This window comes from Sinohyriopsis cumingii, chromosome 7 (assembly GCF_028554795.1).
Source record: "Sinohyriopsis cumingii isolate HCF-2022 chromosome 7, ASM2855479v2, whole genome shotgun sequence".
In the NCBI taxonomy this organism is placed as follows: Eukaryota; Metazoa; Mollusca; class Bivalvia; order Unionida; family Unionidae; genus Sinohyriopsis; species Sinohyriopsis cumingii.
In genome coordinates this window covers 19,223,068-19,235,677 of record NC_142967.1, presented here as the reverse complement: position 1 = coordinate 19,235,677, position 12,610 = coordinate 19,223,068, and the positions used below count along the sequence as shown (strand labels likewise).

The 12,610-nt window shown below is 36.7% G+C and overlaps 1 protein-coding gene across 1 annotated transcript in view; it reads left to right on the top strand.

Annotated features, from left to right (window-relative positions):
* The window catches only part of LOC149794820 (verrucotoxin subunit beta-like), a 48,348-nt gene that overhangs the window by 16,726 nt on the left and 19,012 nt on the right, over positions 1–12,610 (top strand). The window contains exon 3 of the mRNA XM_089964479.1: positions 12,290–12,367. Within this exon, the coding sequence (XP_089820605.1) occupies positions 12,290–12,367 (78 nt within the window). The remainder of the gene's footprint in view (positions 1–12,289; positions 12,368–12,610) is intronic.

Genomic DNA, 12,610 nt, shown 5'->3' with positions numbered 1-12,610 from the left:
GTAATGTCTAGATATATACCCATATGTTCAATTACCAGCTCAGTGGGTTTAACAGGGTTGACGAAAACTATTTACACATTTTTCCCAGTCAGAACATACAGAAAACAAATATGCTTGCATTGTGTCCACAAGCATATTCGGTTAAAACAAGTGTAATCCTATATTAAACATATCGTCATTCATATCCTCCATAAAACTGGCAAATTCCAATCAAATTATTTGGATATGAATACAAAAGACGAGCGGTTGAAACTGTATCCAAAACGACTTTACATTTCATGCAGAAATTTATGACGTGCTACATCTAGTTTCCTAGACTGGAGTGGGAATTAAAAATAGATGCTTTATCAGGCACTTGCTATCACTTATAGTTTTTAATTCCACTTAGCTAAAAGTATCAACTGATTGGTTGAAACATATTTTATGGAAGTTATGCAAAAGGGATCGCTACAAGTTCTCACACCATTAGAAATGCCCTTGACCATACGAATACAGTTGTAAAAATCGATCAAACAGGACAAGCGGCAGAAGTAGTAGAAAACAAAAACAACAACACATTAAGTCTGTTAACAAATAAAGGATAAAGCTTCGAAAAAATTTAAATAAAAGAAGAGATATATTTAAGAAACGTAAAAAGTGATGTTATCAAATTAAGAAAAGAATTGCATTTAGTATGTAATGCACCTTCATCATTATCAACTGGTTATTATACAGTGGGGAAGCGTATTATTATTAATATAAACAAATCCTTTATATTTACAGATATAAGGAAAAAAACATTAGTTAAATGCCTTGTATCCTTAATGTATTTTTGAAACAGCTTCAAGATATTCAAAGTTCGCTCCGTTGCAAGTTAAGTTATGCCACATACAAGAGCGCTTGTAGAGACTGGGACGGATATTTCTTTAAGACTTAAGTATTAGATTTTGCCTTTGAAATATGCATTGAATGCATACGAAAATATAAGGCTATGAAGTTTCTGCTTCTGCCCCATAACTGTATAAGGGATTTTCTATCAGGTCATTGTTGTACTAACCGTTCTGTGGTCGCTACATTGGTTTCTGATCCTGGTATAAATATTATGAATATCTGTTATCAAGAGAAAGATAATAAGAAGCAACATTGTTATTTAGCGGTTCAATATACTTTTTAAATATTACAAAATCGCTTTCCGATTTGAAATTTAAGTAGGGTATACCATGCGAGAATAGAAGACTTAAGGAAAGATATTGTTTATTATTTCAAATATAGAATTTAGTATAGAAAAATTTTGTCGATTAGGTAAATTGTATTTTGTCCTTTCTCCCACCGAAAAAACGGGGTAACATTTGTCCTAAACCAATTGGTGAATCATTACAAATGTGCAGAGTTTGTGGGATTTTCTTCTCTCTGAGACCGGGGGTCAGCCGCATTCTTTATAAATATTCCGTGTATGTGCACTTCTGTCTAGACGTATTACTATCCTGGCAGCCTCTAACTGCAATTTCCCTAAGCTGTCTGCTGTTGAACATCCAACCCATAAGACCTCTGCGTATTCTAAAATAGGCCTTATGTCTATTATGTAAATTATAACGAAGGCTTTTCTACGCATCTTGTATTTGAGGAATCTTAAAATATTTAATAATTTAGATGTCTTGTTAAGTATCTTTTTAATATGTAGGCTCCAAGTGCACACATTACTAAATGAAAGGGACAATTCCTTATGATTGTCAACAAACGAAAGTGATTCATTTTGGAACTTCAGTTCTGGAAAGAGTGGATTATTATTTTTTCTGAAAACATGATTTCAGTTAGACTGCCTTGAAGCTTACCAACCAATGACTTAACCAGTCACGTAGAGTTTCTAGGTCATCGATGAGTATATACTGCATATTTTCCATACTTCTAGATGTGTAAGCAATACGTCCGGTGAGATTAAATAAATTATCAGCAATATGAGTGATATAACCATAAACATCCTATAATTGAACCCTGGAGCACCTTGCCTGAAACATACTGACTTATGGACTCTGCGGTTTGCACAACAACAGTTTTTGTTCAATCGGAAAGATAGTTAGTGAACCAATTAATCAGATCTGACTCTATTTCATAACGTTTAACTATGTGGATAAGACCTTATTGCCATACTCGGTTGAATGCCTTCGATTCATCGCAAAAGATTACACAGATGTCTTCTCCATGATCGAGTGCTTCACAGATATTGTTGAATACATGTATCAGCTGGTACACAGTTTAATGATTTGGAATAAAATCTAATTTATGCTTGTTAAACAAATCATTTTCTTTAAGTAATTGTATATAGGTTTGAAAATGACCCTTTCCATAACAGAGGAGTCTGTAACTGGTGAGATCGAATTTACTATCTTGTGTATTGAAAATGTTACCGCTTATTTTCAGAGAAGGGAAAATATTCTCATTAAGAGATCCATTAAATAAAATATATAGAGATATTATAATTGTTGGTACTGCATCCTTAAGAAGATCATGACATTTTATCAGAACAACGAGCTTTATTTAGAGGAAACGTTCTCATAAAATCTAGATTCTCCTGTTCGCTTATTACAATATTTGTAAATTTGTTAAAAGTGCGAAGTGATAATTCCGAAAGAGTTATATTGGCGTCGTTGATGTTAGGGACAGATGTGAAAACGAATTTAAACGCTCATCCTTCTCTGAATCGGATGATGCAGTGTTTTAAAGTGCCATCATTTCGTTTGAATAATAGTGATGGTATATCATAGGATAATTTTTATTTAACTAAGTGTAGGGTGAGCCTCCAAAAGTCTTTTCATTTGGCCTGGATACTATCCAAATTTTAATAACATTTATTAAAAAAGTCTTTTTATTTCGAACATTTTTGTATTTAGCCGTCTCCTGGGTTGTTTGTTCTGATCCCTAGCTTTCTCAACCGATTTCTGTTTCTAGTGTTTCTCTTCAGAACGCTATCATAACCAAGCTTTATAGGAAGGTCGAACATTGCTAGCTTTATAGGAATGCATGCGTCAGCCATTTCTAATGAGGTGGATGTAAATTGATCTGTTACTTCGTTGGTATCGGAGCATTGGCTAAACTTTGTCAATGTTTATTACTAAATTATTAAGCCTCTAAAGTCCGCAGACTTATAAAGCAAGAATTTGATTTGCAGGATAAACTGGTTATTAAATGAGTTGACACGTGGTCACTTATTGACATATCATTAAGAATTTCTATGCTAGATAATACAATGACAGGGTCGAGCAGGGAATGAGCAGTTACTGTGTTAGGTTCACTTAAGAATTTTTTTAAATTAATAATTACAAAAACTTACCTGAGTTTTTTTTAGATTGGAATTTAATTAGGTCTCATTTAGGTCACCAACAATGAGTAGGTTTTCAGAAATACCGAAGATTTGTTCCATGCTAATAATGAAGTATCCCAGAAAGAAACGTGTTCCGATAGAGATCGATACACAACTGTTAATAGCACCACATTAGCAAGAAATATTCCATTCATTTGTGACATGAACTTTGAAGTATGCATTTCTATCATTATAATACAGTGCATTGATGTGATGTGTGCTCAAATGCTACGTAATGGCCAATACTTGGCAGTCGTTTGAGAGTCAAAATGCACTGTTTGAGTTTTGTTACGAATAAGTGGATCGAGATTCAAGGCCATTCTAAACTAGCATGACTTGGTCCAATATAGTTCTCTGCTTGACCTCAGGTCACAATTAGCATTTTCTAAAAACAACCATTACCTAAATGAAAATAACCTTCTAGAATGATCTAACGACCCTTGTTTATTTACAACACAATAGCCTACAAAATTCATTTAGGAATCTCAAAAACCCTGACCCTGAACAACATATTGTTTACCTGAATAATAATCTTGATAATAAGTTCATTACACATGATAATAATGAAGCTATTATTAGTTGTTTACTTAAACGAAATGTACAAAATTAAAAAAAGTCAATCAGGTCAAGCAGAAATGAACTCAGTTTTGGACCAGGTCAAGTCCAGCAAACAATATTACATTACAATAACGTGCAATGAAATAAAACTATTTAAAACTAACAGACAAACAATTAAATTAAATATACATAAAATTATTTTATCTTCGATTGCAACTGAATACAGATTACCGATTGTATTCAGATATCTCGTGTAGCTGCTAACAATTTCTAATGCAATCACATCGAAATTAATTTGCAAGCATCACCAGAGACACCAGTTACAAGTGTATAGCTCCAACTATAATTCCGACTGGCGCACCTACGATGGTTGATGTTGTCCTGATTCCAGTCACACCAATACCAAGAGCCGTTGCTGCGCCAAGACCGCAAATAGCAGCTTCGACAAAATATGTGCGTTTGAATTTACGATCAGCATAGGCCTCTTGGTAATATCATCTCTCAGCTGTCATTCCGCTTCGATTAGTTTTTCACGTCGATAAGACTGAGGGTCAACTATAGTTTTTTATTAATAACACAATCGCATAATTTAATTGTATAGCAGGCAGAATTTGTCCAGTCTCATCATCACCCACCGGTGCAATAGCACACGCACTTCTAGCCAATTGCTATTTTACTGGTACAATTATTATGCAATTATAGAAAACCCTGCCTCGGGAATATTTAAATCCCCGTCTGTGTTCTGGTGGTCTGATGCCACTTTTATGCATAAAAGCAATAATTATGCCAACCTTTTATATACCACTTTTACGAAGATATTCCTCGACAAGTGGAGCAAAATTGCTATTAATGTTAATGTCCGCTGCCAGCTGATCCAACACCCCGTCGGTAAATTCTGCAACTACATGACCGCGGTCAGATGCCAGTTACCTGTTAATTTAACACTAATATATAGAAAGTCAACGATAGATTTTTTAAGTTTAACAGTTTGATCTTCAAGCATCACAAGCTCACATGGGTCAACACCAATAATAACACGGCTAATAAACTCAAACAAATCCGTATGATGGCTAATTTGCTCAGATCTATGTCAGCACAGTGTTCTCTGGCAGAGGAACATCCGCAATTGTAATAGGCATTGTGCATAGTATTAAACCTAGTTTAAAGTGAAATCAATAAGTGTCTGCGGTGTTGGTTAACGCTCCACTGTACGCGACGCTTCAAGGACAAGATGACCACGTATGGGTCCATTTAACCGAGTTTGTACTGACATAGTCGAATACAGCTGTGGTTGTTGTTGCTTACCGTGCTTATTTAAACAATTATCAACCTCAACTGGTGGTGCAAGTCCAAAAGAGTCAGAACACAAGCGATGTTAGGGTGTCACCACGTATGAGACGTAGTGAGTTTCCGGTCCTGTTCTTAAATCCAGGCTGACGATGCCGGCTTCACGTGAAAGAACATCTCGCTGCACGAAAATATTTGATAGTTTTTGCAATCGCGAGTAAATCAACATTAGTCAATGGATGGGTCTTCGGCGTAATCATCTGTGACAGAGTAATCCAAAGCCTTTGCCCGAGTGTATTTGACACGTTGCTCCTGGTAATCGAAGGTCACTTCCGTTTTTAGAGGGCGACAAGACGCTAGGTGACTACCAACTGCTTTTTTCAAAGCCGTCTCGGATGCAGTTTCAAAAGTCACTAACGGTGCAGCTTTTGTAGCTGATGCTGCCAACAATGCTGGAATGGAAATATTCCACCGGTCCCTTTTGCCACTTCTGACTTTGATAATTTTAATATCGGTGAGGTTATTTTGTTAATTCCCATTGTCAATGAGTTGAGCGAGTTGTCTTTGGATCAACCACACTGGGACATTTCCGCTTAATTTTACCGAAGAAAGTTGTAATGTGACCCTACAGTTATTTTTGTTTGAGTCTTTAATTTTTGCAAGTTAATTTTCAGTAAGAGCTAAATCCACAACTGGTTCAATTATGACAGCTATGAATTTTCGACAGGTGCATCGATGACCCTCATTTCGACAGGTGCATCGATGACCCTCATTCGGACACCAGCACCCTCCAAGAACAGAGCTTTGTCAAAAAGTATCACAGCATAACATCGATAACCCCTACCAGCGTTACCTGCTCGTGCATCAAAATACATGTCAACTACCGACTCTCTGGAGAACTCCGGATATTCCAATACAAAGTAAAAGGTTGGGCACAATGTATGAATGTCTTGTTGGGAAATTTTCAAATCCGTGTCAACGTTTTGATGCCGTCCATATACTACCACAAATTTTGATATGCACGTGCAATATGACGAGAGGTTTCTGCATAGTCAAGCCAAATGTCTTCAGAACAGATTAGCTGATTTGTCTATCGTTCTGCTACCTAAGCATCATTAGCGGCGGCTGTTTTGGCAAGGAATATTATCACTGATTCAAATGGTCTATTATGATTAGTTGCATCCTTATTAAACTTCATTGTTGGGCTAGCTGTTCTCGTGTAATCATCGCTATATCTACCGTGTCCAAAAATTATTGTGGCCGCGTCAACATTGTCCAGAATCGATTTGATTTCCTTCCCATGGACTGAATAACACGAACTGTTGAGCAACGCTTTAATACCGTTGTTAACAAATCCCATTTGGACGTTGGCGGGGTAATCAGCATTGTTCTCGCGTAATAGTTTTCCGTCAACTTCTAAGAATGCGTCAGGTGGAAGGAAAAACTCCAGACGCATCCTGTTATTGCAATTCTATTTTTAATTGATAGGGACCCTTGCCTGATATGAGTAATAGAGAAAATCTCTCTTACTTCGATATACTATCACTGTAGCTGCAACCGCCTTTGATGATGCTTGTGTCACTAATCGTCGTATTCGATCATGAAGTGACAAGTCGCCTGCAATCCCATTTGTTCATTCTATTCACAGCAATGCTTTAAATGTATCCACGACTCTTACTGCAACTTCGATTGGTGCAGCACTTAATAATTTAGCTATTAGCGCTTTTTGCGCGCATAAAGAAAAAAATCCACGAACAACATCACCGAGTCTAGTACTGTAATAATTAACGTACATGAGTTTTCTCGTGTTAACAATGTTTCACACGTCCAAGCACCACTATCATTAGTATTATTATTATTAAATATCAGGTCGATCGCTAATATACAAATGTATTGTTAATGTTTCACTGCACAGATCCACAACAGGGAAAAATGGAGATGTGTCAGACAATTATTATGACATGGAAGATAAACAGGTGCTGCGAGCCTGATCGAACTCAAATCACCTCGTTCCACCGTTGGCGAAAACCCAAACATAATATTACCCTAGGAGACTATGCCTCACGCACACCTATCTTTTGGGACCTGCGTTCATAACTGCCACTGGCAGTATCACAAGGTAGATTACCCTGCGTTGTTGAGGTACCGTAATCTTCAGAATATCAGGCTCGATATGATATCCAGTCCTTTTAGGTCCTGTGCTCAAAATTTGCTTATTTTCGGGAATTTTACTTGTCCTTCTTATTTAACACTACATAAAGCTAAAGGATTATATAAATAAAATGCAAAAAACTATTATGTATATACAAAACTACATGGTTTACTCGGTGCTTCTAGGCTTGTCTCTTGTATTCATTAAATGGAGCATTTCTTGTCACTGTCCAACAATAGCCTGCAAGCATTGATGGGATCCATTTGTCTTTCTCCATTGTTGCAATGTACTGGTGAAATCGCTCGCCGTGCTCGTCGCTCACTGCTCAGTGGAAAATATCTAGATGAGAGTGCAAAAAATGTATCTTTAGTGACATGTTGCAACCAAGGCTTTTATATGCCTTGAGAAGGTTTTCCACCAACTCCCTGTTGCTGTCTGGTTTGTTGTTTCCAAGAAAAGAATTTGCCACTAACTGGAATGCCTTACATGCCGTATTTTCCTTGACACACAGAGCACGGTCAAATGCATCATCTGGAAGAAGTTCACAAATCTGAGGATCAACAAAAACACATTCCTTTATCTTAGCTTCACTTAACCTTCGAAATTTTACACGGAGGTACTTGAAAGCTGCCTGTGTTTTGTCTATGCTCTTAGAAAAGTTCTTCCTTAGACCAAGCTTGTTGTGCAAGGGTGGTAACAAAATATTCCTTAATTTCATAAGTGGTGGATGGTGAACGCTTTTCCTCCCAGGCTCCAATGACTGCTCGAGTTGCCAGTCTTGATGTAGTGGTAATCTCTCGTAGGACTGTCCCATTCGCAGAGAAAACAGCAGTACTTTGTGTATCCACTCTGCAGACCAAGCAAGAGAGCAAGAACATTCCAATCCTTACAAAGTTGCTGCTGATGTTGGTCATACTTTATGCACCTTAAATTTGTTTTTCAGGTTTTCATAGGTTTCCTTCATAAGGACTGAATAACCAACCGGAGTGGGTGACAAAACATCGCCATTATGCAACAAAACAGATTTTAGACTCGTCTTCGATGAATCAACGAACAGTCTCCACTCATCTGCATCACGATGAATGATGTTAATGGCTGCCATCACACCACTGCAGGCTACAAGATCACTTTCAATGAAGAAGAACGGGACAACATCCTTTTGAAGGTCGCGGAACATGGAAACTCTAACATCAACAGCCAGGAGATTCCACTCATATAGTCTGGAGCCCAACTATCGTGGATAGTTCCAAATTCCGGTCAAGGTCGTCAAGTTCAACTTGTGTTAGGAGGTGTGGTTCAGAGGAGGAGGATGTAAGAAAATATTGGTCATGTGACATTGATCGTTCAGGACTAGAAGTTTCGTCCTCTTCCTTTTCCTTGGCTGACTCAAGTGAGAATGATTCTGGTCCATCAGGAACCGACAGTCCTTCTCCGTGGAGTATTGGGTGTATAGCTGATGGAATGTTTGGATAATGCTTAGGCAGAAGTAACAATTGTTGATATGATTTGTTGGCTCTCTCCTAATCATTGGCACTGCAAAAGGCATATATTTCCTTTTTCCTGTTCAACCACTGGTGAAGATTTGTTGCAGCATATGTGTGGGGCCCACTTGTCGTCCTGATCTCCAATTTTGCAGACAAAATAAAAGTGATAGGCTTTCTTAACCATACTGTTTATAGTGATTTTTGTGACGCAAACGTCACTTCACCACAAACATAGCCGAAGTTATCTACATTGTTCACACAAGTAAGAGGCATCTCTGTTCACTTTGGCTAAACAGAAATGTGTCCCATTGCAAAATCAAACATTGATAAATAAGAGATCACAACACTGTATAATTTCTAGAGCTGATATAGGGCAATTTGTTCAGCAAAGTGATTTAAGCTCAGTTATGATTGCATCAACCATGACTTCTAGAAATAACATGATGCAGTTCATATCGTGTATGATGCTATACCAGCTTCAAATTGCATCATTGTTTTGTCTAAAAAGCAAGTACTGTCCATACACACGCGTAACTTTATTCATAGAGCAAGTCAACGATGTATTTGAGTCATTTCTGGTTTAAATTGAGATCCCTTTCCATTATAACTCACTTATCCTCCGACATTCCCTAATCAAGGGTCGTATGTACTGAACCAGCATCATATCTTTAAAGTAGAGCCAATCAACAATTTTAAGCATTATTTTCGATCACAGTGACCCAGTATTAGTAATGTTTGACTGCATTTTTTTCGAAAGCATTTTGGCTATAGACAATTGTTTCCTGTCGTGGTGGTTCTATAAATTTTTTATCTTTTGCCATTTTTAACATCGATTTATGTTCGATTGGTTTTCTTGTTGATGATGCATAAGCGTCTTTTCTCTTACTGCAGCCATCTCTACTGGAAGAGTGTAAAAGTCTGCAGTTTCTCTTCTTGCTTTTTTAATATCTTTCGCGTGTTTAGATATTTTACTAATTGGCCCATGTTCTCCTTCTGTTCCATTTTGCGCTGACACCTTTGTCACGCTTGCTCTTGTTTCCTTTTTGATATCTTTGGTAGGCTTAGCTACCTTACGAACTGGACCAGATTCTTTTCTGTCCCGTTAACGCTGCCACCTGTACCACCCATTCCTTTATAGCCTTTTTAATATCATCGGCACGTTCGCACTATTCTCTTTGGTTTTAATCACCGGTGCAAATGTTTTTCATGCCAGCTGTGAGGTCTTCTCGTGCAAAATGTCGCATCTGTAACATATCTATGACGTTTTGCAACCTTCTATCACATTGTGAATTAATTATTGCTGTTCTTTAGCGGTTTTAAGGCGCCTCTTCCAATACTGCTCTATGATATCACTGCCGAACATCTTTTATAGAATATTTTTTTTAATTCTTAATTTGACGCACCCACAAAAAACCAGTTCGACATTTACACCTGCAAGTTCCAGTCAAATCAATAATGAGGAAACTACACAGATCCAAGGTGATCCTCGCGAACATATCAAGAAATTAGTCCCACGTGTGACCAGCAACTCACGAAGTCAAAAGAATATTTTTCAAGGCCGTGTGCGACAATGCCACGAAAGATCACGATGATACATTTGTCACGAACTATTTTAAGCAAACGTGAATACCAATGAGTCAAACAGACCACGTCGGTGTTTCTGTGTCGAGCTCATGAAAATATTTGTGCGGAATTGATTTGGTTCCCAAGCATCATTTCGTTGTGCATGTTACATTTGTCACGAATCACTTTAGTCACGTGCGTATCATTGCGTCAAACATATCACGACCGTGATTTGGTAACAACCTCGTGAGAATATTTGCGCAGGATTGACTTGATTCTCATGTACCACATCGTCCAATAAGTCGATATTGTTTTTAGTTTCGTCCAAACTTGTCAGTTGTGGGTGCTTCATCAATGGTGAAAAAGAAATCGACGGACGCGTTTTTACCAGTTGTTAGCGATCTTTTATCACTTAACGATTTTTGAAGATATTTTAAATCATCATAACATGATTGATCATAGTTGTGTTTTACCTGATATAGCAGGAACAATGCTCACTGCACCAACTGAGGATGGAAACAGGGTTATATCACCTCGGCTGGACGGTTTAGGTGCTTCTTGTGCACAAAATTTAATAACCGACAAATCTTTAATTTTGCTCATATCTTTGCTCTTGCCAAACACTTACAGTTTTGTCTGCCTCCTAATGGTCTCCATCCACCACGACATGAAATTGATCTAACGATAGGAGAACGAATTACACGATGGTATGTGAAAGGAGGTAAGTACAAAAATCTACTTGCTTTATTAGATAATCCGTTTAAAGCTGGATTTCACACTGAAAACAAGGCATGACAATGTAGTTTGTATATTAATTCGGCATTCATATTTCCTGGTAGTGTTATGCAAATGAAAACTAGTTGATAGACTAGAATAATTGCCTGTCATTGGATAGGACTAAAAATGTAAAAGAAAAAAAAACAATTGAGATGAGCTAGTTTGAAAGAAAATTTCAAGATAAAATCACAAAAAGTATATAAAAATAGTTTTGGATCCCGCCGCCAGTTTTGACCTCGCGACCTCTTGCATCCGGGATGCACCGAAACACAAATGTGGGTGTTTATATATGAGCAGCTTAACTGCCCGTCCTAGGACAGGAATATAAAAAAAGTTGGAATGTGAAAGTTTAAAAGAAATTTTAAACATAAAAATACTAAAAGGTATTTTAAAAATTGAGACCTCCGAGAGTTTCGAACTCGTGACCTCTGATAGTCAAGCATGACACAGACAAGTGTGTGTGTGTGTTGATAAATAATTTAGCAGGAAGAACGTTAATCATAAGTATAAAACGTTCTCTCCCTTTCAAATGGAATATGACTAAGACCTATTCCGGAAAATGGGCGTGAACAATGAACCGGTACTGGAAATCTTGCTGAAAGTATTTACAGTGTAAAATCGTTGCTCTTTTCGTGACGCTCTTGGATGTTTGAATCAACGTTCCCTTGAAATTCAGATATTTACATACGCACAAAACTTTCAGTGAGATGCTTCAAAAGAAATATAGTTTACCCGACCATAATATCCGTCATATTCTCTTTGTGTATAAAAACAAAACGTTACTATCCTATTTGTATAGCGATTAAGAATAACTTTTTTTCTGCAAATTTTAAAGCCAAGTTGACGTACGGAAGTTATTAGAAAATATACCCAGGGACATGCAGAAAATGGCTAAGTATTTAAAAAGAAACAGTTAACGTTGTATCAAATATTATACCAGCGTTTTGCAAATAATAATTTTAAATTCCAATTTATATATATATATATATATATATATATATATATATATATATATATATATATATATATATATATATATATATATATATATATATATATATATATATATATATATCACAATTATATCATGAACAAAATCAATTCAATTTGTATTTCTCTTTGTTTGTACAGTTCTTCGTACCTGTCCCACTTGTAATAAGACATTTTCAGATGGAAGTGAGTTCGTCAAACATATGGGCACCCACGAAGGTAAGAATAAACCATTTCTCTAACTGTAATCAAGATATCAAGACAGAAAAATATAACGTTTGCATTACAAAATTCGTTTAATCTTTAATCTATACAACGACAAGTAGTACATGCATAATTACATTTACAAAAGAATTCTTTCGAATACTTAGGTAAAGGTTTTTATTTTTACATATGAAATTGCCCAGTTGATGCCGTAAAAGAAACCTGGGGAAATAGGTTTGCAAAATAACAATATCCTAC